At 42.8% G+C, this 25267-nt stretch overlaps 1 protein-coding gene across 1 annotated transcript in view; it reads right to left on the reverse strand.

The window, feature by feature from the left end:
- The window catches only part of LOC308338110 (dynein axonemal heavy chain 3), a gene marked incomplete at its 5' end in the record, with an annotated part of 50862 nt that extends 25979 nt beyond the window's left edge, over window positions 1-24883 (reverse strand). The window contains 11 exons of the mRNA XM_080831665.1: window positions 1358-1556; window positions 7895-8077; window positions 9343-9559; window positions 11046-11211; window positions 13264-13930; window positions 14871-15014; window positions 15256-15412; window positions 15502-15625; window positions 20099-20278; window positions 22072-22366; window positions 24780-24883. Coding sequence (XP_080687791.1) covers window positions 1358-1556; window positions 7895-8077; window positions 9343-9559; window positions 11046-11211; window positions 13264-13930; window positions 14871-15014; window positions 15256-15412; window positions 15502-15625; window positions 20099-20278; window positions 22072-22366; window positions 24780-24883 — 2436 coding nt within the window. The remainder of the gene's footprint in view (window positions 1-1357; window positions 1557-7894; window positions 8078-9342; window positions 9560-11045; window positions 11212-13263; window positions 13931-14870; window positions 15015-15255; window positions 15413-15501; window positions 15626-20098; window positions 20279-22071; window positions 22367-24779) is intronic.
- Between the last annotated feature and the right edge of the window lie 384 nt (window positions 24884-25267).

A 25267-nucleotide genomic window follows, 5' to 3' on the forward strand; every position in this document is an offset into this window, starting at 1 on the left:
TCGGGTTATACCCATTGACCAATGGAGTAAGAGTCTCTGGAAGTGGAGGCAAGGGCTTCAGCATTCTTTACGTGCCCTGGGCGATTCTAGGGTGCAGCCAGGGCCCTGGGCCGGCTCATCCTTACTGAGCCTCTTCCCTACATGATTCTCCTATGAAGTCCACTTCCTGCTTGTCCACTCCTGATCACCTCTGCATCTTCTTCTTGTGGTTTTTGGCCAGACACCAATTAGGGAAGAGGAAATGCTAGTCAATGGGAAGCAGAAGCCAGAGGTTTCCGAATGAGAGATCAGGGATTTCCGAGCATTTCAGAAGAAACAGAGGAAGAGCAGGACTATTCCCAGGACAGGAGCTTTTAAAAGGCAGGACTATTACTGAGGCTGGTTTTTAAAGTCCTTGTTCAGTTCTAAGACACTACTATTAATAATACAAAGTCCCACATCTCATTCGGATTTTAAGGAGAACGAATACTCTATTTATTAATGCTACTAGGTTCAATTATAGGGGGAGTGTTCCTCCCTGTCCTAATCCTTTCTCCCTATTTCTGATTCCTTGTCTTCCCCCCACCTCAATTTCTACCTCTGCCTCCCTTTGCCCCTGTCTCCCCACCTCTAAGTCTCCATTTCCAGCTCTTCTGTTCCCTCGGCCTTCCTTCCTCTGACCTCTTGCTCAGTTCTTTATCTGTGTGTCCGTCCAGCTGTCTGTCTCTTTCCATCTCTCTGTAGCTCTGTCCTATTCTCTGTCTCTCCTTCTCCGGTTATCTGTCAGCTTCTCTCTCTCTCTCTCTCTCTCTGTTTATCTTTCTCTACTAGCTCTTTTTGTTTCTCTCCTCTGCAACTACTCACTACTCTGTCAGTCCTTTCATACCCATGACCTTCATTAAAAAAAAAAAAAAATATTTATTTATTTGAGAAAGAGAGCAGCAGAGGTAGAGAAAGAAGCAGACTCTCCCGCTAAGCAGGGAGCCCGATGCAGGACTTGATCCCAAGACCCTGAGATCATTACCTGGGCCAAAGGCAGATGCTCAATGGGCTGAGCCACCTAGTGCCCTCCACGACCTTCATTTTTGTAATGATTTGCTGTGACTAAGCTCAGCGTCACCTAAAGATGCCCGCCCCCCAACCCTGGATCGCCACCCCAGTGACTGAGAGGAGTGAGGAAGGTGAAGGTACGAGATAGAGCTGTGCACCTCCTGATGAGCGTGCACCTCCTGGCACCTCTCTGGTTTCCTCAGAGTCTCCAGACCCTGCCCACGGGCTTGGGGGTGTGAGGGAGGCTGCAGTACCCCCCTCTGCGAGGGAAGAGCAGCCTGTGAAGGCCACAGGGTGGGCCAGGGGCGTTGGGGACAAAGGGGGTTACCGCTGCCGCTGGAGTCGGGCTTCCTCTCTGGTTTCAGCCCTTTCATGACACAGATGCTTTCCATGACCAGCTTGACGGGGCCGGGCGGGTTCTGCATGGACTTCACCAGTGAGATGTCTGCTGGGTTCAGGGTGTCCAGTGCAGCCAGCGCAGCCTCCAGTGCCGGCATGGCCTCTGCCAGATCCCCCTCACATTCATCCTGCGGGCAGCAAGGGGGTAGAGGGTTGAGTGCCTGGGTGCGCCAGCACTCACTTCATAGAGGAAGCTGCTGGAATTCAGCACAGGAGGTGGGCTCTAAGGGCTGAGTGACAGCAGGGAGGCGTTCACAGACTTTTGGGGCTGTGGTTTTGATGCCTTGAACATTTGAGAATTCACCCGATTTGTGATCTTTAAAAAAAAAAAAAAAATCGAGCTTTGGGTTTTAAGCAAATTCCCAAGAGATACATGCAGTGGGTAACTTCACACCTGCTGATCAAAGATGGGTGGAGAAATGGAAAAGGATGAAGCCTGGGGGTTGAGTGACAGCTGGGGAGGGGGTTAGGGCAAGTTTGGGGAAGAAATAAGGCATGGGGGGTGGGGGTGGGAGAGGGTCAAGGATGCAGTGAGGGTTGGAATGTATTGTAGCTCAGAGATGAAGCAGGGGTAGAGTCAGGGATAAAGTGAAGCTTGGAGATAGAGTGGAGTTTAAGGCAAGAGTTCAAGGATGAGGAATGGGAACAGAGATTAAAGCTGGGTAGTGAGCTCTGGGAAAAGGAGATGGTGCATGTTTTGTCCATTATTCATTCAGAGACAAAATTAATACAATGGAAAGTTATTCAGCCATAAAGAGGAATGAAGTATTGATTCATGTGACCACATGGAAAACATGCTAAGGGAAAGAAGCCAGACACAAAACACCACCTGCTCTATGATTCCATTTACATGAAATGTGCAGAAAAGGAAAATCCATAGAAGCAGAAAGTGAGTTAGTGGTTGCCAAGCATTGCGGAGGTGCAGCAATGAGGAGTGACTGCTCATAGATCTAGGTTTTGGTGGGGTGACAAAAATCATCTAGGATTAGCGGTGATAGGCGTACACCTCTGTGACTGTACCAAACACCTCTGAAATTCAACTTAAAAAGGTGATTGTATGTGAATTATATCTCAGTGTGTATTTTTTTTTTTTTAAGATTCCATTTAATTTGACAGACAGAGATCACAGGTAGGCAGAGAGAGAGGAAGGGAAGCAGGCTCACGGCTGGGCAGAGAGCCCGATGTGGGACTCGATCCCAGGACCCTGGGATCATGACCCGAGCCTAAGGCAGAGGCTTTAACCCACTGAGCCACCCAGGCGCCCTCTCAGTGTGTATTTATTTAAGATTTATTTATTTTAGAGAGAGAGGGAAAGAGAGAAAGAGCAGTAGGGAGGGGCAGGGGAGAGGGCAAGAGAATCTCCAGCAGACACCCCACTGAGCGAGGAGCCTGAGGTAGGCTTGATCCCATGATCCTGAGATCATGACCCCAGCCGAAAGCACGAATCAGATGCTTAACTGACTGAGTCATCTAGGCGCCCCTCAAAGTTTTTTTAAAAGAAAGCTTAACATTATAGAATTTTTGAACTGGAAGGTACCTTATAGATTATTTAGTAGCCAAATTACCAAATAAAAAACCAAAATAAAACAAACAAAACACAAGGTCTCAGGAGGCAAAATGACTTCACTCAGGTCACAAAGCTCCAACCATGGGCCCCTAGTTCCCACTCCGTGAATTCTCCGTCAGTCACCCAGCCCAACGAGTGGTCACACTCCCATGACTGAAGCAAAGTGTCACAAGGGAACAAGGATTCTTAGATAAAGCAACATGTACGGAAGTCCACATCCCACAGATTTACAGTAGGGAAGCAAAATAAAGGTAGGTGTCCCTTCCTACATCTGTGTGTACACACATGTGCCTGGGTGTACACGTGTGTACATCATGGATTCTTTATTTCAGGTTTTCTGGGGTTTTTTGTTTTTTATTTTAAATATTTTATTTATTTGTCAGAGAGAAAGAGAGCACAAGGAGGTCACAGCAGGCAGAGGGAGAAGCAGACTCCCCGCTGAGCAAGGAGCCTGATGTGGGACTTGATCCCAGGACAGGCACCTGAGCTGAAGGCAGGCACTTAAGTGACTGAGCCACCCAGGTGTCCCAGGTTTTCTGCTTTTTATTTTTTTAATTTTTTAATTTTTATTTATTTATTTATTTGTTTTAAAAGATTTTATTTATTTATTTGTCAGAGAGAGAGAGAGAGAGAGAGCGCGAGCACAGGCAGACAGAGTGGCAGGCAGAGGCAGAGGGAGAAGCAGGCTCCCTGCCGAGCAAGGAGCCCGATGCGGGACTCAATCCCAGGACGCTGGGATCATGACCTGAGCCAAAGGCAGCTGCCTAACCAACTGAGCCACCCAGGCGCCCCAGTTTTCTGCTTTTTAAATATATTTGCAGCAATGTTTTGTTTGGGTTTATTCCTTTTTTTTTTTTTTAAAGATTTTTATTTATTTATTTATTTGACCGAGAGAGCACAAGCAGGGGGAGTGGCAGGCAGAGGGAGAGGACGAAGCAGGCTCCCCACTGAGCAGGGAGCCCTGGGGTTACGACCTGAGCCTAAGGCAGATGCTTAACCCACTGAGCCACCCAGGGGGTCCCTTGGTTTTATTATATTAAAACAACACCCCTGCCCCCATGACCCCTGTCAGATGTTCCCAATATTAAAATGGAATGCTCTGCCTCAGGTGGTAGAAATGGCTCAGTCCCAGGGGCAACTTGGTTTGCTCCCTCTTCAGTCCTAGGATTGGTGCCAGAGGGCAAAGCAGGAGGAAAAGAAGTTGAAACCCAAACCGGCTGTTTCTCACAGCAGCTTCAGATGGAGTTTGGTGGCAGAGGAGGCCACAGGTGTTGGCTCAGCCACAGCTGTGGCTTGGTGGATTTCAGTGGTCCCAGGTACCCACAAGTGCTATCAGTAGTTCCAGGTTCCTTTCCTACAATGTGCCAGACAACTAGTGGCCCACACATGCTGCTTGTCCTCCAGCGGCCCAGTAGCTCTGCTCCCTTTCCTAAGGAGCACAGCCTGGCTCCCAGCAAGCTTCTCTGTCAAGTGCCTTGAAAAGTCTCTAATTATAATATTATGGGGACAGTGATTCTCAACCCTGCCTCTGCCGCAGAGTCACTGAGGAACATTTAAGGGCATCCTCGTGGTCAGGCCCCACACCCAGAGATTCTGATTCATGCAGTTTGGGTGAGGTCTGGGCACCCACATTTTTCAAACTCCAAAGGTGGTTCTGACACACGGCGCTGTTGAGAAACTCCAGCTAATACACTCAAAACACTGAAAATAGGGCAGGAAGGGATAGACTTCCGTGCCCAGTAGGAGAATGGCTACGTGATGAGAGAAACACTTACTTGAAATGGTCATTAAAATGATTATATGACATTTTGGAAAAACATTTGTGATGGGATGTTAAAGAAATACAAAAGCATGATGCAAATTGCAACGCTACTATGACTGCGGTCACATGAAGTTACTCATGTGTATAGACGGGCTGGAAGGAAACTTGGGAATTTGAAAAGGTGTTAAAGCTGAGTTCTTAAATATTCTTTCATACGTGTCATTACTGTCATCATTTGTTACTATGATAAAAAGGATTTTGATTAAAAATGCCCCCTGGGGCATGTGGGTGGCTCAGTTGGTTAAGCATCTGACTCCTGGTTTCAACTCAGGTCATGATCTCAGGGTCATGTCAGGCTCCATGCTCAGTGAGGAGTCTGCTTAAGATTCTCTCTCTCCCTGTCCCTCTGCCCCCACCCCCTCGCTCTCTCTCTCTCTCAAAAAAAAAAAAAAAAAAAAAAAAGACCCCTGTTGCTTAGCAATGCAAGGAGCATCAGGACCTTTTGAAAGGTATAAAGCACAGTGCCCTCTGATGAAACACAAAAAGTCAACTCCGCAGTGATTCTGGCTTCAGTCATTATCCCCATTAGGGGGAAAAGAAATGATTCATTAGCTTAAAAAGAAATGACCTCTCTAAGCAAACTGCTGTACTTGGAAAGCAAGTGCTGGGGTCTCTTTCTCTGCCAGTCTCTTCCCTGTCTCTGGACAGATCCCACAAGCCTGGCTGAGCCTCTCTGCTGCGGGAGTCACCACACTGGGGGCTCTCCCAGGATGTCTCATTTCTAGGGGTGGGAGGAGATTGGAGAAAATTATAGTCCTCGTGTGGAGAAGGACTGTAGCTCTGAGAGGTACAGGGAGGGGTTCTGGTCCTCAGGGAAACTCAGAGCAAGCACAGCTTCTTTTTCCTCCCTGGATGCACCTCGTGACTCACCTCCAGGATGTCACTCCTGACACTCAGGGATGAGATGGCAAAACCTTGGACCTCACCCTTGACACCGAAACCCAAGGCGGCGTTTACTGCCCAGGAATGGGTGTGGTGGGTCATCTCCATGTCACCTCCAGCGTCCCTCCTGTTCCAGCCAGTCCCTATCTGCCCCTGCCATTACGCAGCAGAATCCTGGGGAGCTGATGGTACCCACACGTGGCAAGGGGCTGCTCAAGGTGAAGAACGACAGTTTTAGAGAATAAATGTGTGCCACTAAACTCTGTGTGTTGGACACATACTAAAAAATTTACATGTTTTTCTCTTGGTATCCCCATTTTATAGATGAGAAAACTGAGTTTCGAAAGGGGCAGAGCAGATACTGAGCCCCAATTCTAGTATAAAACCATGGAAGAATTGCAAATTCAAGCATCTCTTGGGGCCAAGCCTGTGATCTGAGTGTGGGAAGTGGACTGGGTGGGGCTTTGTTGAACTGGAACCTCCATGGGGCAGCATCTAGTCAAAGCTGCTGATGGCTGCAACCCAGGAATGCAGGTCCAGTGCTGCCAGAATGCTTGATTTTCTTCCTAAGAGAAACTGAACATTTAGAATTTTTACTTGAAATCTCTTGATTTTTTTTTTTTTTTACAAGTGGAGGATTATTTCAGATTTTAAAAAAATATTGTGTGCACAGTGTAAATATGCACTCCCTCACTGCAAGTTTGCCACTTCTGGAATAAAAGTCAAATGCAAGGGCTTCAGAATCTGAGAACTCTAGGTCTAAACCCAGATTCCATCGCTCCATAGCTGCATGACCTTGGACAAGTCATTATAGTTCTTGTACCATGATTTCCTTATCTGTAAGCTGGGAATGACACCATGTGCTTTGCACGGCTGTTGGAATGATAAAAGGCAGTGTAAATCAAGGACAAGAGAATACAGTCTCCATGAAGGAAGGAATTGTGTCTATCTTGATCCACTGCCTAGGAAGGGGCCAGCATGCAGCTAGTATTCAATAAATATTTGTTAAATGAAGGATTACAAGAAACAAGGATGGTGCTGATAAGTAGTAGCTATTACTATCATCTTGGCATGGCAAAACACCCCCCTGGATTCTGGTCCCTCGTGGTCACCATCTTTTATGGTTCCACTGGGCTCCTGGCTGCGCCCCTGGGACTACAGGTGAGCACACATCTCTCTTCTCTAGGACGTTCACTGTGTGACTCTGAGACCAGGGAGGTACTAGAGACCAGGTCTCAGGACTCACTGGAGAAAAGCCAGTCTGGAAGGCCTGCCCTTTTCAAGAAAGTGCCCCACGACTTATTTATCCTAGAAGCCAGACATAAGCAACTTCTCATTAAAGCTTTTTTTTTTTTTTTTTTTTTGGAAGAATGGTCAAGGAAGATTTTCTAACTGCTGAGTAGGGACAAGTTATCTTGAGCTAAGTGCCAATATACTTGGATTCTAAACCTACTCAGGAGCTGTGCAACTCTGAAAAGTTGCTTCGCCATGAAACTTCAGTGTCATTGATACTGTGATTCCTAAGTTCAAGGTAGTCATGATAGTCAAATGGAACTGCGCAACTGAAAGTGTTGAGAAATATATAATATCACATGAATTTCACATGAATAGATTTTCTACTAATACCAGAATGTCGATGAAGCCCTTCCCGGGGCTATTCTTTGATATACAAATCACCTTCAAGTACGGTCTTCTAGGTTCAACATTCTGTCATTTGACAATGATTGATTCCACACCTGTAACATGCCAGGCACATCTGAGCAAACACATGATGGAGGTGAAGGAGACAGACAGAAAACAGCCAGTGCAAGGGCCCTGGGGTGGGAGAGTGTCTTTGTATTTCTCTGAGGAATAGCTGGGAGGCTAGTGTGGCCAGAGCAGAGTGAATGAGGAAAAAGTAGTGAGAGGAGGTTAGATCATGTTTGGTCTTGTAGGCCTTGGCCCTGAGTGAGATGGAGAATATTTGGAAAACAATCATTCCTCCTGGGGAGAGCCACATGTCACAGAGATCTTCTTCATCACTTACTAGCTACATGATACTTGGAAAGTCATCTGTCTTTTTTAAGTCTCACTCTCCTCTGCTGCAGGATGGGCCTGACCAAACACACCCTGCAGGGCTGTGTTAGGCTCTAGTGAGAGAATGGATAAGCCTGAAAAATGCTGCTTCCCTCCCATTTCCTCTTGGCTTTTTATACCTTGATTCCTTGAGCAATGGCAGCGGCAGCATTGGCTTCTTTTTCATCTGCCTGCACCAGAAGTTTCTTGGCATCAGCTTCTCTCGTTTCCTCCTCAATTTTCACCATCATCTTGGCTGTCTCCTCGGATGTCTGGATGAGTTGAGGCTGGAGAGCAGTCAGCTGTACTTGCATTACTGCTACCTAGGATAGGGGTAGTGGGGTGGGGAGTCAGTTATGTCAATGCCGAGAGTGGCACGGTTGGCAGGAGTTGAAACAATTCTCCAAACTGTCATATAGGCAGAAAGTACTAATGATTTTCCCATGGTACTGGGTATGCATTTGTTGGCTGGAATTTTCCTCTTTGATCTTTCAGTGCTTAGTTGCTGAGTTCATATTAGGTGTTGTAAATTATCAAGCATGGGGCTAGACACTAGACAGAGAATGGTAAACTTAAACATTTTTTTAAAGGTACAGTTTTCTCCGTGCTCTTGAGCCAATACTAAATTTTAGTACTGGGGGCAGGGAGAGATAGAATAAAAGTAAGTTAGGGAAAAAAAACTTACTTTTTTTAAACAGTCAACGAAGAAAACATATGCGTCTGAGATACTCAGAATAAGAGGAACTTTCAAGGCCACTTTCCCCAATAGTCTGGTGCCCTCTAAAGCATTCCTGCTAAGGGTTTTCCAACCTGTGTTTGAACACCTCTAATGGTGGAGAGCTCACTAACTTTCAGGAGAATTGTGCAATTTTTTTGGATCCAACAGCCCTGATTCTACCTTCTTTTTTTTTTTTTTTTTAAAGATTTTATTTATTTATTTGACAGACAGATCACAAGTAGGAGAGAGAGAAGGGAGGAAGCAGGCTCCCTGCTGAGCAGAGAGCCCGATGCGGGGCTCAATCCCAGGATGCCGGGGTCATGACCTGAGCCGAAGGCAGTGGCTTTAACCCACTGAGCCACCCAGGCGCCCCCTGATTCTACCTTCTAAAGGCAGCTCAGATACATATTTGAGAAGGGTTTCATAATCTTGCAACCACTGTCTCCAGCAAGCATTTGAGAGAGGCCCAGCATGCTGGCCTGGTTAGGAACGCAGGTTCTGGAATTATGCAGAGCTGAGTTTCAGTTTTGGCCTGACCATTTGTACTGCCTACTCATGAGGCTGCATGTACGGTCTCGTCAAATCTTCTGGCCTCTCTGCATCGTGGTTTCTTTGTGTGGAACAGAGCCCCTTTATACAGAAGACGAAACTGAGGCCCAAGGGGTGAGATAACACATCCAAGGTTCATCCATAATGAATAAAATACCAAAATCTTAAAGGAAGACAGAATCTCTTAGGGCTGGGCTGAAGCTGAGGCAAGCAAGGTGAGCTCTGCAAGTCTAGGAGTAGATGCTGTCTTTACATAGTGACCTCACCGCATCCACCTAATCCTGGACCTCTATGTCCCCATTCTGTTGCAGCAGTGCTCACCTGTGAAGATGCAAACTCTAGTTTCTGCAGACCTGTCAGGTAACGGTTCCTCATCATATCAACCTCATGCCTCTTGGTGTTGAGGAGGGTCTTAAAGGTTAGGATCAATTCGAGGTAGGAGGTGGGGGTGACGTAGTTGTGTCTGCAAAGTGTGTTGTAATAATCAAGTGACAGGTTCTTCACACTCTCCTGGAAATATTTGCACATGGAGATAACCCTACCAAGGACAAGAGGATGGTTAGGCGGGTGCCGTGTTCTCCAGATAGACCTAGCACAGCTGTGGCTATCCATGTGAGAATCTGAGAAGGTACACACTGACTATGGCCTGGTAGAGCCCCAAATCCTCAAAGACAGGTAAACAGAGCTGTGAGAAGTTTTGGAGATGTATATATCCTTACTAGCATGATTTTCAAGGGAGTGATTCCTACTTCTGATCACTTTGGTGAATCACCAGGGCTTAAGCAGGAACTTTTCATCTTTGACAGTCTGATGAATGTTGTTTTAAAATGCATAAAACAAAATACATTGGATTACAAAAGGAACCAACTATGTTGAAATTATTTTCAAAATATTTTAAAAACGAAATTTGTTATATGCCAGGGATCAGCAAACTTTTTCTGGAAAGGGCCAAATAGTAAAATCAATGGTCCGCATGGTTGAATAATAGTAACTACTGAAGTCTGCTGTTGTGTTTGGGCAAAATGGTATGGCTGTGTTCCAATAATACTTTATTTATAAAAACAGGCTGTGAATTGGACTTGGCCAGGAGATCATGCTTTGCTGACCTCTACATTAAATGATAAGACTGGGCAGCAGATCTAAAACCCGCCACAACTTTGGAAATGACATACTGACGTATCTATAATGACTCAGTGAATTATTAAAAACACATACAATTGTGAGTCCTGTTGGTAACAAGTCCTGCTAATCCTACTGGGATTTATTGTCTACATTCATTATTGAAAGGACTTCAATATGCCAGTTAGATGTCCATGAAAATAAACATATAATTTTTCTCCATTCACATTAACTGATCCTCTGAATTCTGTTCATGAGCCTATGGACCCAAGTTAACGGACTTCTGGCTGAGAGCATAAAGTGCAACGTTCTTAAAATGGAATTTAGAGTCATCAATATTCTGACCTTTACCTACTTCTTCATTTTCAATTCATTCATTTAATAAACAGTAACTGAATTACTATGTCCAGGCACCTGCTAAACACTAAGGATATAGAGTCCGACAAAGGAGATGACATGACCATTGGCTTCATGGGGCACCCAGGAAGGTCAACATTCCCTTATTTTCCCTTACTCTAGCCAAAATTAAGTGCACTTTGTGGGCTGTTTTTGTATATCTGTACTTTACATATAAAAGACTAAGTTTTTTTTTCCACCCTCATAATAACCAATTTTCATCTCCTTGACAGCGATGTCACCCCTACTGAGAAGGTATGCCCTATAACTATTGAAATAGCTATATTATTAGAGCTAAGTTCTCATAGTTATGACAACAGTGCATCTCCAGAACAATTCTGAACAATGAAATTTCATTCTTTTTCAGCAAAGGTGTTTAAATATCTAACTAAATATGATTTTCAATGCAGAAGTTGAGAAATCTTAAATCAATAATAACAACACAGCCAACAATTGGATTTTCATTATGGAATATTTGGTTAGGGTACTAAAATGCAGCTAATGCTTACTCTATCCGAATATTGTCATCCAGCTCCACATCTTCCAGAAATTTGTTGGCTACCAACTCCAGGGCATCCGTGGGCCAGGACTGGAACCAATCAATTGTACAGCAATTGATCAGTGAAGGGAACATCCGCAGCCGGTTCCGAAAGGCGTCCCCAACTGGGCTCATGGCTAATGAAAAACAGACTTGGTTAGTTTCCTTCCTCCAAGGCAAGGAGCCAGGCAGTTCTTTCCAAGGATTCTGGTGGGTAAGGGGTTGGTTTCCTGTAGCTACTCCGGGGGTGTAATGGGAATAGTTATGATGAATGCCTGGGAAGCACAGGGGAATCATAGGGTATTTTCATTCAACTTTATGATGGGAATTCAGAATATTATAATAACCTTCTGACTGGTGTCCCAAGCCCATTTGTTCTCCTTTCCAGATATTTTGCATCCCTTAGCCAGCATGGTTTGTGCCCTTTGATCTTCTTGCTCTATTTGTGTTGACTCAGACATAAGGGAACCATGGATGCCCCATACTAGTTACTTATGGAAACTGAGTGGGGGCCATTGGCTTATTTCTGACCCCATATCCATCCAAGCACAAATTCTGGCTAAATTCCGTACATTTTTTATTTAGGTTCAATGTGGTAGGAGGAAGCATGATACACAGGTGGAAATATGAGGAGGTCACTGTGGCTGAAGAACAGAGAGAGAAGGGGAAGCTTGGTTTGAGAGGAGCGTGGAGAGAAAAAAGGGGAAAGTATGGAAGGTAGCCTTATAAAACCATAGATTAGGAATTTTGGCATTTATCCTGATAGAAGGCATATTGTGTGTGTGTGTGTGTGTGTGTGTGTGTGTGTGTACACAGCAATCAAATTTGCAATACATGCAAAAAAAAAACAAAAAACCCATGAGCCAGTGGAACAAAAAGGTTTGGAATGGACAAGAGTAGACATAGAGAGAATAGTTAGAAGTTTGCAGAGGTGAGGCTGGGCAAGATGATGGCAATTTAGCTAATGCAAAGGGGGTGGAGATGGAGATAAATAGGTGGTTATAAGAAAAAAGGAGGAGGTGAAAATTGACATGACATGGTAACATGAGAGAAAAGTATTAAATACAGCCCCTAGTTTTTTTTGGATAGATTGAGGTTGTCATTCAGACTGAAGAACTTCAGATGTGAGCCACCAGGGTAATGCACTAAAAGGAAGGAGAAGGTTCAGAGGAGAATTTAGAGAATTGAGAATAGTATGTGGGGAGGGGCTAGGTGCGTGATAGGTATTAAGGAAGGTACTTGCGATGAGCACTAGGTGTTGTTCTACTCCAGAAACCAATATTGCACTGTATGTTAACTAAGTAAAATTTAAATTAAAAAAAAAAAAAAAAGGAGGGGCACCTGGGTGACTCAGTCAGTCGTCCAACTCTTTTTTTTTTTTTTTAAGATTTTATTTATTTATTTGACAGAGAGAGATCATAAGTAGGCAGAGAGGCAGGCAGAGAGAGAGGAAGGGAAACAGAGTCCCTGCTGAGCAGAGAGCCTGATGCAGGGCTCAATCCCAGGATGCTGAGATCATGACCTGAGCTGAAGGCAGAAGCTTTAACCCACTGAGCCACCCAGGTGCTCCAGTCGTCCAACTCTTGATTTTAGCTCAGGTCATGATCTCAGGATCATGAGATTGAGCCCTGTATTGGGCACAGTGTTCAGTGCAGAGTCTGCTTGAGATTCTCCCTCTCCTTCTCTCTCTGCCTGTTCCCCTGCTCTCTCCCCCTCTCCCTCTCTCTCTCTGAAATGGATAAATAAATCTTAAAAAAAAAAAATGAATTGAGACAAGTGGAACAGTTTTAAAATAGTGGTTTAGGGCGTGGTTTAAAATAGTGGTTTAGTGGGTGTCTCAGTTGGCTAAGGGACTGCTTTCGGCTTGGGTCATGATCCTTGAGTCCCAGGATCGAGTCCCACATTGGGCTCCCTGCTTGACACGGAGTCTATTTCTCCTACTGACCTCTCTCCTCTCATGCTCTCTCTCTGTCATTCTCTCTCTCTCTCTCTCAAATAATAGATAAATGGAATCTTTAAAAAAAACAATAAAATAAAATAGTGGTTTAGGAGCAGGTCATTTTCCATAGGAATTTAGGCACAAACCCCTGGGTGGTTGCCATGGCTAGATTAATCCTTGGACTATTGTAAGAGGACTGAGTTTAGGACACTCCAGAGAAAAGGGGCAAACTGAGTTTGCTTCTTCTTACCAAGGACAATGTGAAGGTTCTTCTTCACCCTGTCAATAAAGAAGTTATACATAGAAAGAGGAGTGACTTCAATCTTCTCGCCTTCTGTCCTGGCTGCCATTTGCATTTTCTCTACAAGGTCAGCCTTCTCATCAGCCGGGAAGATGTTGGGCACATCCCCTGTGTTCAGAAGCATGTTGATGTCCTCAATAAATGATTCATCCTTGATTTGGTTATCAGCAAAGAGGAACACGGTACTCTTGTTGGCTACTCCAACCTGCAGCATGATCTTCTTCAGATCTTCCCGCCAGTCGTGATTTGAGTAGTTCTTGGTGATCTCAATCTGGTATAGCTCGTATGAGTTCATGAATGTGGACAGTTTGCTGGCACTCTGTCGCCCGCTGCCCCCGATGCCCACCAGGAGCAAGTGGCCTTTGTCCTGCTTTAGGACCCTGCAGATCCTGGAGATGTGCTCAATGGCAAACCTGAACATGACCAAGGACATGGGGGCCTTGCTGATGTTGTTGAACTCTTCCAGGTAGTACTCCATGACCACTGTGAGCTGTTTCAGGTCAGTGATCTCATCATAGATTTTGCGGTCACTTTGTGGCTTGAAGAAATCTCCAAAGAAGAGGCTACGGATATTATCGTCAACAATCTTTCCAGTGGGTGACAGGTGAATGAGGACCTGTGGGAAAGATAAATCTCAGCCAGGCATTCCACCAGTGGCCCAATCAAGATGGCAGGTATAGAGGGAGGGAACAAGAGATATGCTTGTTTCCTCTTGAATGTATTCTCCAAAGTGAGGGTTCATCAATAATTTTGTAATACATTATATTTGGATCTGATGGGTATAAAGACTATGATAAAAGGACATTAGAGAAAAATGCATGAAAGTGAGAGTTGATCTGTTTGCCAAATTGTTAAAATGTTGGTGGTCAGACTGTGAGATCCCAATGGATCATCCAAAAGGCTAGGCACCAATTTTTTTATGTGCTTGCTCCTTCACCAAACAAAAGTACAGGTGCTACCCTTGGTCCCCACTCTGTGGCTAGAGTAGGAATGTTCTAGATTCTTTCTCTTCCTGATATTAGAACCTGGTAGTACTTCTGCACTTAGCCTCTGGATGCAATATGAAATACCTGCAATTTTTCTGTGGAGAAATCGCAGCCTCTTAACAATAGAGGTACAACTGGATGATGTAAATGCATAGGCTTAAAACAACTTTTCTTACATCAAAATGGGAAAGAAAATATTTACAAATGGGAAACCATGACACTCTTCTACTTGGGCTTTACCAGGGCCTCAAACTGTAAAAATTTCACAGTTCATTTCTCAACCCACAAACTAATTAACCTTAAAAGTGTATTTTAAGTTAATTATAAACAATTACATCAGATCATAAACCACTTTGACTGGATACAAATGTATATGTTATCAGGGAAGTGAAACAAAGTTGGGCCAAGTATACTATCAAATCAAGTGACTAGATGACTCAATCCCATTTCCTGAGATTCAGAAAGCAGAGCTATGAGTCTCCACTAGCAAGCAAACCTGAAATCTGAGACTAACATAGTCAAGTATTTGGGATCATTTCTTAGGCCAAATGCTCATAGGGTCTGGCTTACCTTCTCCATAGTCTGCTTGAAACAACTGGATGTGGTTTCCTTCACCATGTTGAAGAAGACCTGTCTGTCCTCATGGTCAATCAGACGGTCATAGAATACCCGATAAACCTCATGGATCCACAGCCGGATAAATTTTTCCACATCCTGAAAATCCAGGGTTAATTATTTGTATGAATGGAAGGTGGTACCAGAGGTGGTAGTTCTCTTTCTAAATCCTGGGGTTGGCTGAGCTATATTAAAGAAGATAATGTTTATAAAATACTTAGCACAAGGCCTAGCAGAGATAAATGCTTAAAAAAAGTTAGCTATTACTATTATGCTGTTTATTCCATGCAGCCAAGGATATTGCTGAGTGAACTTGATAACAGAAATGATAGTGTCTGACCTGCAGGTGAGTGTGCGGGCAGAGCAGTACCCCTTGGATAACTCGTGAAAAGTCCCGTAAGTTAAAGATGTAATGAGACTTGGAGGGGGTTGGCAAGAAGTTCTCCACTGCAGTTTTATAAATTGTCATAGTAGCTTGTACCAGCATCTTTCCATACCTTGGGAGGAAGGGAAAGGCAGATTCAACAAGGAGGAGCCAGAGCTGAGGATAGGGGCCAATACTGCGGAAGACACAGAAACCTCTTACCTTAAGAACATCACGTCAAATCCTTTCCCAAAGTGCCAGTCAGCAATTGAACTGAAAATCTTGGTTAAAATGTCATCCTCAAAGGCGTTGATGGAAATAATATTTAGATGGCGAGTGAATCGTCCTGGAAAACACACACACTCACACATACCTCCTGGGCCTTGGGATCCTGGGATACGAAAGAGTAAGTTTTCCTCGGCTTTATTGTTCTAGAGCTGTGATATCCAATATGGCAGCCTCTAACCACAGATGGCTATTTAAACCTAATTAACATTTTTTAAAAAGATTTTATTTATTTATTTGGCAGACCGAGATCACAAGTAGGCAGAGAGGCAGGCAGAGAGAGGGGGAAGCAGACTCCCCGCCGAGCAGAGAGCCCGATGTGGGGCTCGATCTCAGGACCCTGAGATCATGACCCGAGCCAAAGGCAGAGGCCCACTGAGCCACCTAGGCGCCCCTAAACCTAATTAATATTAAATTAAAAAATAATTTCCTCAGGCTTACTAGCCACATTTCAAGGGCACAAGAGTAACATGTGACTAGTGCTTGGCTTTTGTATCATGTAATGGAAATGCAGAACATCTCCATGATTGCAGAAATCCTATTAACAGCACTAAACTAGTGTTCAAGATTGTTTTTAAAAGTGAAGGTAATATGTGATCATTATAAAATAGTCAATTCAGAAATATTTTTATAGAAAATGAGCGTCATCTTTGACTTAACCCCACATACCAAATCCATTCTTCCCCCAATTAGCCACTATTAATTTGGTATCCTTACATATCTACCTATATCTGTATTTACCTACCTATCTAATATTAGACATCTATATATTTGTATTTATATATCTATGTATCAGCTTTATTGAGATATAATTCACATACTATGTGATTCACCCATTTAAAGTACACGATTCATTTTTTAATATTTGAGTTGTGAAACCAGCATCACGATCAATTTTAGAACATTTTAATCACCTTAGAAAGAAATCTTGTACCCATTAGCAGTTACTTTCCATTTCGCTGGAGCCCTTGGCAACAGACAACCTATTTTCTATTTCTATAAATTTGTCTGCATATCTGTTTTTAAAAAGCATTTTATTACATAAAATAAAATGCAGATACTGAAAACCAGACAAAAACAAATATAAAGTTTAGTGAATCATCATAAGGTCAGCACCCTTATGTCTACCATCCAAGTCAAAAAATAAAGCTTCGCCAACCCTTCACAGATGTCCCTCCGTATATTCCATCCCAATCATAGCCTTCTCTCTGTCTCTCTCCTAAGGTTACTATTACCCTGACTTTTATAATAATTTGCTGTCTTGCGTTTCTTTATGTTTTTTTTTTTAAAGATTTATTTGACAGACAGAGATCACAAGTAGGCAGAGAGGCAGGCAGAGAGAGGGGGGAAGCAGGCTCCCTGCCGAGCAGAGAGCCCGATGTGGGGCTCGATCCCAGGACCCTGAGATCATGACCTGAGCCGAAGGCAGAGGCTTAACCCACTGAGCCACCCAGGCGCCCCTTTCTTTATGTTTTTATCTCCCAAGTGTTCATTCCTACATGACAGAGTTTAACCCTCCCAATTTAAAAAAAAAAAACTTGATATGTCTTTTAAGTCTCTTTTAATCTATAGGTTCCCCTTCCATCCCTTTCTTTCATCTTTTGTCTGATGAGTATCTGGGCTGTTTGACCAGTAGAGTTTCCACAGTTAGGATTTTGTTCATTGCATACTCATGGTACAGTTAATTCTGTTCCTCTGTCCTCATATGTATTTCATAGTAATTTGCAGCTAGATTTAGAGATTTGATCAGATTAAGATTCCATCTAGGGCCAGATGGTAGATGATAGTATATTCTTTCATTAGAGACATAATGATATCTCTCCTTTTGTGACGTTGGTAGCTATGGATGCTCAATGGCTAGAACCACTAATTCGCTCATTAGTGTAAAATGATGATTTTCTGATTCTATCATCTCTTTTCATATATTAGCTGTAATATTTTATGGTTCAAACCTCTAGGATTTGCTTATACCATGGTACATTTCATATAAGAAAATCAGGATACATATTTGATTCTTTCCATTTATTTATCAGTTTTCAAGATAATAAATGGGTTCCTTACCATCCTCTGAAAATGAACAACTATCATTGTTATAATAGACTAATGGATTTAAATATATTTTGATAAATTCCAATCCATTAAAATTGCAATCATTGTTGAAGCTCAAATTTTCCCATCTTTGGCCAGTGAGGGCTTCCTTATGTTGCCAACTGAGTCCTGTTGACATGACTGTTAAACCTTTAAAAGCTTTCTCATTATCTGGTATATCAAGAAGTTACAAGCTCATTTTGTATATTTTCTGTTCTAGAGATGCAATCAGCCATTTCTCAAGAAGCTGTGGTTTCTTTTAGTAGGAAATTGGATTTCAAAACAATCTGGGTGCTAGGCATGTTCAGTGTTAATGAGTTGTTTATTATTTCCCAGACCTAGTGCCTCATGAGTTACTACTGATATTTCTAATTTAGGAATGCAGGGCTTTCACTTAATTTCATCTATATTACATCTTGATCTCCTTTCTTCCATACTGAGACTCCCTGTTCTCAAGGACACAAGGGTCAGTGGAAATAGAAAATTTTGCAATAACTTGTTTGTATAATCCTACTTTACACAAAGATCTTAGAATAAAAATATAGTACCACTACCAATTATGAGAACTGAAAACAATTTAAAACTTTTTGTACTTGCTCTCCTAATCTCCCCTCCATTTTCAACTCTTCTGTATCTACAAGACTGGGTCTCATAGCCTTTACATATTGTAATCTCTCCCAGGTAGTCTTAGTTCAGCAAATAACCACATATTTAACGTTTACTACCAGTTGCTCTATTTCTTTTTTTCAAATAAATTTTGAATATTGAAATACTTTATTTTTTAATTAACATATAATGTATTATTTGCCCCAGGGGTACAGGTCTGCGCATCATTAGGCTTACACATTTCACAATACTCACTATAGCACGTACCCTCCCCAATGTCCATAACGCAGCCACCCTATCCCTACCCCCACACTCCCCAGCAACCCTCAGTTTGTTTCATGAGATTAAGAGTCTCTTATGGTTTGTCTCCCTCCCGATCCCATCTTGTTTCATTTTTTCCCTCCCAACCCCCCATGACCCCCCACCCTGCCTCTCAAATTCCTCATATCAGAGAGATCATATAATTGTCTTTCTCTGATTGACTTATTTCACTCAGCATAATACCCTCTAGTTCCATCCACGTCATTGCAAATGGCAAGATTTTGGGTTTTTTGGTGGGCTGCATAATGAAATACTTTATTCTTAAAAATTTTTTTCTTTATGTTCAGTTAGCCAACATATAGTACTTCATAAGTTTTTGTTGTAGTGTTCAATGATTTATTAGTTGCATATAAAACTTATTTCTTTACCGTAATTTTGATCATGTGAAACCCATTTTCTAGTATGTTCCCAAGAAAAGGTTTGTAGACATAAATCTGACTTCTTGCATTCTGATAACAGTTTTCCTTTTATATCTGAAAGTCAGCTTTCCTGGCTATAAAATCCTTGATTCTCATTTCATTTCCTTCTGGCATAAAGCATTGTGGTTGAACAGTTTTAAGATGATCTAATTTTATTTCTCTTAAAAGTCATGTAGTCTTTTGTGCCTAGATGCCCAAAAGACTTTTTCCTTTCTTTTAAAGTCCAGCAATTTTACTAGTACATGTCTTGGTAGTGATCATTTTTGAGTCTCTATTCTTAGGTACACAATGTACCAAATAAGATCATCCTGTTCATTTTCCTTATGAAAAATTTTACAGGTAAGAAAGCTAAATGTCAGAGGGGAGAGTGAGGTCAAAGAATCTTAAGCCTAGAAATGGTATTAAGATTCTTTTTTTTTTTTTTAAGATTAATTATTTATTTGACAGAGAGAGAGTGCAAGAGAGGGAACACAAGCAGGGGGAATGGGAGAGGGAGAAGCAGGCTTCCCGCTGAGCGGGAGCCGGATGCGGGGCTCGATCCCAGGATGCTGGGATCTTGACCTGAGCCAAAGGCAGACGTCCAATGACTGAGCCACCCAGGTACCTCGGTATTAATGTTCTTAAGCAAGGATGTATCTCAGAATTAAAATACAGACCCTACAAGAATCCAGTTGCACTGAAGCAAATGTATTCCTGAACTGTTAGATGATAGGCGGAACTATTATTATTATTATTATTATTATTATTTTGTTTAGGCCACTTTGGGTTAGTTGTTCTACCTTTGGCAATCTGAAGAACTGTAAAAAAAACACAACACGTGAATCCATCACCCCACTGAACTTTCCTTTTCATATGGAGAGTTCCTCCAGGGCTTAGCAAAATACTCTCACATTCTCTTTTCAAGTCCATTTCACACAACTTTCAACATGAAGTCTTCAAATTCCACTCCCTGGAGCTAGCCCAAACCCTTCCAGCTACAGCCCAAATATACTTTTCTCCACCTTCCATCAGGACAGAGTGCCCTGTACCAACCCTCCATCCATGAAGGTGGTCTGGCTCTGCTGGATGATAAAGAGGAAACAGCTTTTTCTTTCACGTACCAGTAATGTCATTCCTTCCACCCCCAGGGGGCCCCATGGCTGTCACAAGCAGCACATCCACGATGTCCAGCCTGCTTGTGTCCTTCTTGTCAAACCAGTAACCATGGTCGATCCATTGTCTCAAGAGCTCAATGGGGGGCTGGGCCCCATATACCTCTTTGGCTGGCATGTTGAGGTCATCTGGGGAAAGAAGGCATGGCCACATATTTTAAGTCTTTGGGATCCCTTGTTCTCATAGGAGGCAATAGATAACTATTCCCTCCTGAGAGAGACTGTGCCTACTTGCCCCATTCCCACTCTAGTCAGAGCTCAGCCAGTGGACATTCTGACCATATAAGAAGAGCATTTCCTAGGTTCTGCATTCTCCTGCCTCACTGAGATCTCTGCCCACTGCGACTTTAAGGATGCATGGATTGGCATCAACAAAGAGGTATTTAATTTTTTCTATCATTCCATCGACCACAATATATTGATTCTGTACTATGTGCTAGACATTTTGTTAATTTTGGGTGGATATGATGGTGAGGAAGACAGTCATACTCCCAGCCAACTGGGTATATAATTTGATCACCAAGTAAAAATTGAACCGCAATGGGAGAAATGTTTTGAGCTAGGGTTTTTGAGGAGCAAAACGAGAATGGCAAGGATAGTGACTTTCTCAATGGCAGAGTTTGATTTCCCCCAATAGCATATTGTGAACAGGTCACTGCACACAGAACACACTCAATAGATGGAAGCTCTCTTGATTTTTCTCTAATGAACACTGACTGAATGCCAAGTTTGTGTCAGACAAAATTTCAGGAGTTTTATACATATTATCTCATCTAATCCAAATAATGACTTTATAAGGAAGGTAGTATTACCTTTGTGTTAGAGGTGAAGAACTAAGGGTCATGGAATTTAAATCACAATATGCCTTGGGTTAGAAAGTGAGATTTGAACCTAGATCTGTTTGGATGCAAGGCTTAAATTGTTTCTGAAAATACCATAAGAAATAGGAAGGGAGAACAGTTTGGAGGAAACGGAAAAGGGAAGAAAAGAAAGGGAAAACAAAATAAAATTGGATCTCAGCCTTTAAGAAGCTAATGTTAGTGGACAAGGATATAAATACACATAATACACTATCAATACATGAATTTTAAGGAAAGGACATGAGATAACTCAGAACAGTAGGGCATTATTTTTACTAAATGACAAACCTCTGAGTTAGCAGTAAGACAGTGGAAAATATGATGTATTTGTCATAAAAAAAACCTGGGTTCGGGTCATGGCTCCAGAATTTTCTAGGTGTTTGACAGAGAATTTAACCTTCTGGAGCCTCAATTAGCTGATTGGTAAAATGGTAATGATGGTTAATAACCTCATAGGGATGTTAGGCCCAAATGAAATAAATGAGGAAGTACTTTGTAATCAGGTAAAATCCTGGGGAAGCTCAATGTGCTTATTTCACAAATAATTATTTATCAATTATTAAGTTTCTTCATTTACTGGTAACCTTTATCTGACACAAAATGGGACGAGGGGTTTATCACAAAGTGAGGGTTGTTTCTGGAAATACAAGAGGGTAAACACCCTTCTGGAACTAATTCTCACTACAAGGTAACCTTCCCTGATCCAAAGGCTCATCGTCACCTCAGGAGAAACGGGGAGCCTAACTGAGGCAAAAAGACTTGGACTATGTCTTACTTACTGAAAATGTGACATATAGTACTTGATCAACAAATACATGGTAATGAAAGAATGGAAAGACAAAATTAAAGATGAGAGAAAGGGAGGCAAGCGGGGAGGGAAAAGTGTGGGAGGAAGAAAGGAAGGGAAGAAGGATGGAGAAGAAAAGGAGAGGGAAGGAATACTAAATTACATTAACCGGAAATACATTATCCCTTAGAGTAGAAGGACTGTATGGTGGGAGATTCTGGTTTGCTGCAGCATAGAACAATCTGGTTATGTTCATATTCAGGCTAATGCCTTACCCACAAATACCACTGCTTTCTTCCCTAGGGGAGGCCCAAACAGGCCTTTCCGCCGTCGATCCAGCTTGGACATGATGATATCCTGAGTCTGATTGGCTGAGGTTCGGGCGGAAAAATTGATGAAGTTCGGCAGGTAGGTGCTTTTGGGAAGGTGGAGAAGGAAATTGTTGGTAATGGCTGATTTGCCAGTGCCTGTGGGCCCCACGAACAGCACTGGAATTTCATGGTCCACGTAGGTTTTCAAGAAGAAGGACTGTCTGGCTGTCTCCATTGTGGAGATGATGAGTTCTGAGACCTGTACCACAAAGACATGGGACAGTCTTGTTACTGGCCTAGGGAGGCTGGGTCTTGGCATTCAGCTCCATCCGTTACTAACTTTATGATTTTGAGTGAGTATTTAACCTCCCCAGGGGCTTCAGTTTCTTCATCTGTGATACAGGGTAATAACAGCACCCAGGTCACTGAGCTGTTTTGAGGATGAAATAAAACCATGCATGTCAAGATGGGCATTACTGGCTCTGTTTTGTAGATGAGGAAACTGAGTTCTATAGTTCTTCTGCAGTTTGCCCACGTAATATAGCAAGTAAGTGGAAATGCAGGAACTTGAATTCCAGCTTGTCTGATCGCAAAGTCTATATTCTTAACCACCAAACTACCATATCATAGACACCAATTTCACTAAGGACCAGTCTAAAGCTATTGCCCTCTGAGATCATTGCTCTGAATCAACTGGTCTTGCCCCAGGCAAGGTCCACTTCTCATATGTCATTCTACTTCCTGGCTTGGGAGGGTGGGGTGTGATCCTCAGCCCCCGTTCCCTGCACTTAGTCTTGATCTGCTTTTCCCAACACTCAGATGCTTGGTTCTAGGAGCCATCCCCATTTAAACTCGTTTTCCACTATGGGGATTATGACACTTTTCCTGTTATTCAGACCCCAGATAGAATCTAAGGGCTTGGTCTTGGGCTCCTGGAATCCCTATTACTTTGAGTGGAATACCTTACCTTAATTTGGCTTCTCTGAACCTGAACCCTGTCATCAACCATTTGGCGACATTTGGTTCCTCCATGGAAACAGAGGAAGGGAATGGAAGATGTCTATCATATGCTGACATCTCCTTTATATGTCTAGGCTGGAAGGGGCCAGCATGGAGCCACTGTTTGCACAAGTCCAGAAAGCATCATTCACACTGTGGTTTATGTAAATGATGCCCCCAAAGCAAAGCTAGACCATAATGTCAATGGTGCCAACTGAGTTTGTGCAACATGGCAGCTCTGTGAATACTGGTAGAAAAAGGCTGGGCTTCTTTTGATAAGTAATTTGCTCAAAGGAAAAGGAACAGACAGAGCAGGAATTGATGTATAGATGAAGAGAATAGGTGTTGAGCTATGAAGGTTTTCCCTATATTATTCTCGGCAGTTTTACCAGTAATCCTATGAGGCTGGAGAATTATTGGCTCACTTGTCCAAAGCCATGTAGCTGGTAAGGGGTTCTGAGTGCAGGGTCAGGCACAAGATGCTTATTTTGCTACCAAGATGGAGTTTAAAGCAAATTGGGTTTCAGAGATTTTTATTTTCAGAGACGAGAACACTTGTTTGACAAGGGGAAAATTTTCAGCAGATCTTAAAATCTTCTCTGCATTGAACTCTCTTATTTGCATGAATTCAGCACGATTTCAAACCTCTAGAGTTCAGGTGACAAAGCTCTTTAAGGAGAATTAAAGTTTTGGACCTGTGTGCTTGGGGCTTCTGCACAACACTCAGCCCCCAGAGTGGGTTCTGGATTCAGCACACATCCACCTCTGCTCATCACACCATCTTCAGGAGCAGCGGTGGTCCTGCCAGCTGTCTGACTTTATTGTCAATATCCCCACTTTTCCATTCACTCTCCGCCACTCCATTTGGGGCCTGAATGGTCTCTAATCACCCCCAGAAAAAGAAAGTATGTCCATGAGATACTACTAACAGAGGCAAATTTTCCACAGGGAAATAAGCAGGAGTTGTAGCTGACTCATCTGCTAACCAGAAAACCCATTCATCGGACCTGTTTCTCTAAGAATTCTCATCAAGGAAAACTTCTCTGGGAATTTTGAAGAAAACGATCCTTTTTGGCTGAGATCTCTGAGAGGTAATGACCACCAATGACCACCTGGCATTGACTGCTGACCACACGACAATGCTCATCATCAGAATAGCAACCAACACGGATCCAGCACATAATGCATGCCATGTGTTCTTGCAAACACCCTTCAAGTATTTTTTCTGCTACTGTGTCATTGAGTAAACTGAGGCAGAGAGCGTGAAGGTTGAGTAAGGAATCTGAGGCTCTCTAATTCTACAGTCCATGCTTTTGAAGGCTGATCCAGCTCAAGTTTGAAATTTTTTCTGAAAGTTCTTGTAGGGACGCCTGGGTGGCTCAGTGGGTTAAAGCCTCTGCCTTCAGCTCAGGTCATGATCTCAGGGTCCTGGGATCGAGTCCTGCATCGGGCTCTCTGCTCAGCAGGGAGCCTGCTTCCTCCTCTCTCTCTGCCTGCCTCTCTGCCTACTTGTGATCTCTGTCTGTCCAGTAAATAAGTAAAACTAAAAAAAAAGAAAGTTCTTATAAATGCTAATAGAGAACTGACATCAATTACCCCATCTTGGAGAAAATTCAGGCAATTTTAGCAACCAAAGCTCCATGGCAAATCTACCCCCCCCTTTTTTTTTTTACCTTTGCATTAGCTGGGATACGTTCCTCCTCTTTGGTGATATAGTCTGTCCATGTGTACCAATGTCCATTACCTTGCTTGAGGAAATAAAAATCATAGATGCTTCCTGGATTAAAAGACACAGAACAGGTCATTAGCACACCAAGGGTTTACATTTTGTACTTCAGGTATTTTGCCACCTCAGCTAGAGGCATCTGAAAATGTGTAACTACCAATACTGACAGAGCTGTGGTGGAACTTACACATTAGTGATAACTGTATAATCTGGAAAAATAGCTTTTAAAGAGTAGTAACTTTATTGTATAAAACATGATAGGTATTAATTGCACAAATAATTATTTTAATAAGGTAAAACAGGAAGTATTGAAAAGAACAATAAAAGAAAGCAATAAATCAACTCTCACACCCAAAATAACTTTTTTTTAAAAAAGATTTTTATTTATTTGACAGAGAGGGATCACAAGTAGGCAGAGAGGCAGGCAGAAAGAGA

The sequence above is a fragment of the Martes martes genome (genome assembly GCF_963455335.1).
Source record: "Martes martes genome assembly, contig: scaffold_335, whole genome shotgun sequence".
In the NCBI taxonomy this organism is placed as follows: domain Eukaryota; kingdom Metazoa; phylum Chordata; class Mammalia; order Carnivora; family Mustelidae; genus Martes; species Martes martes.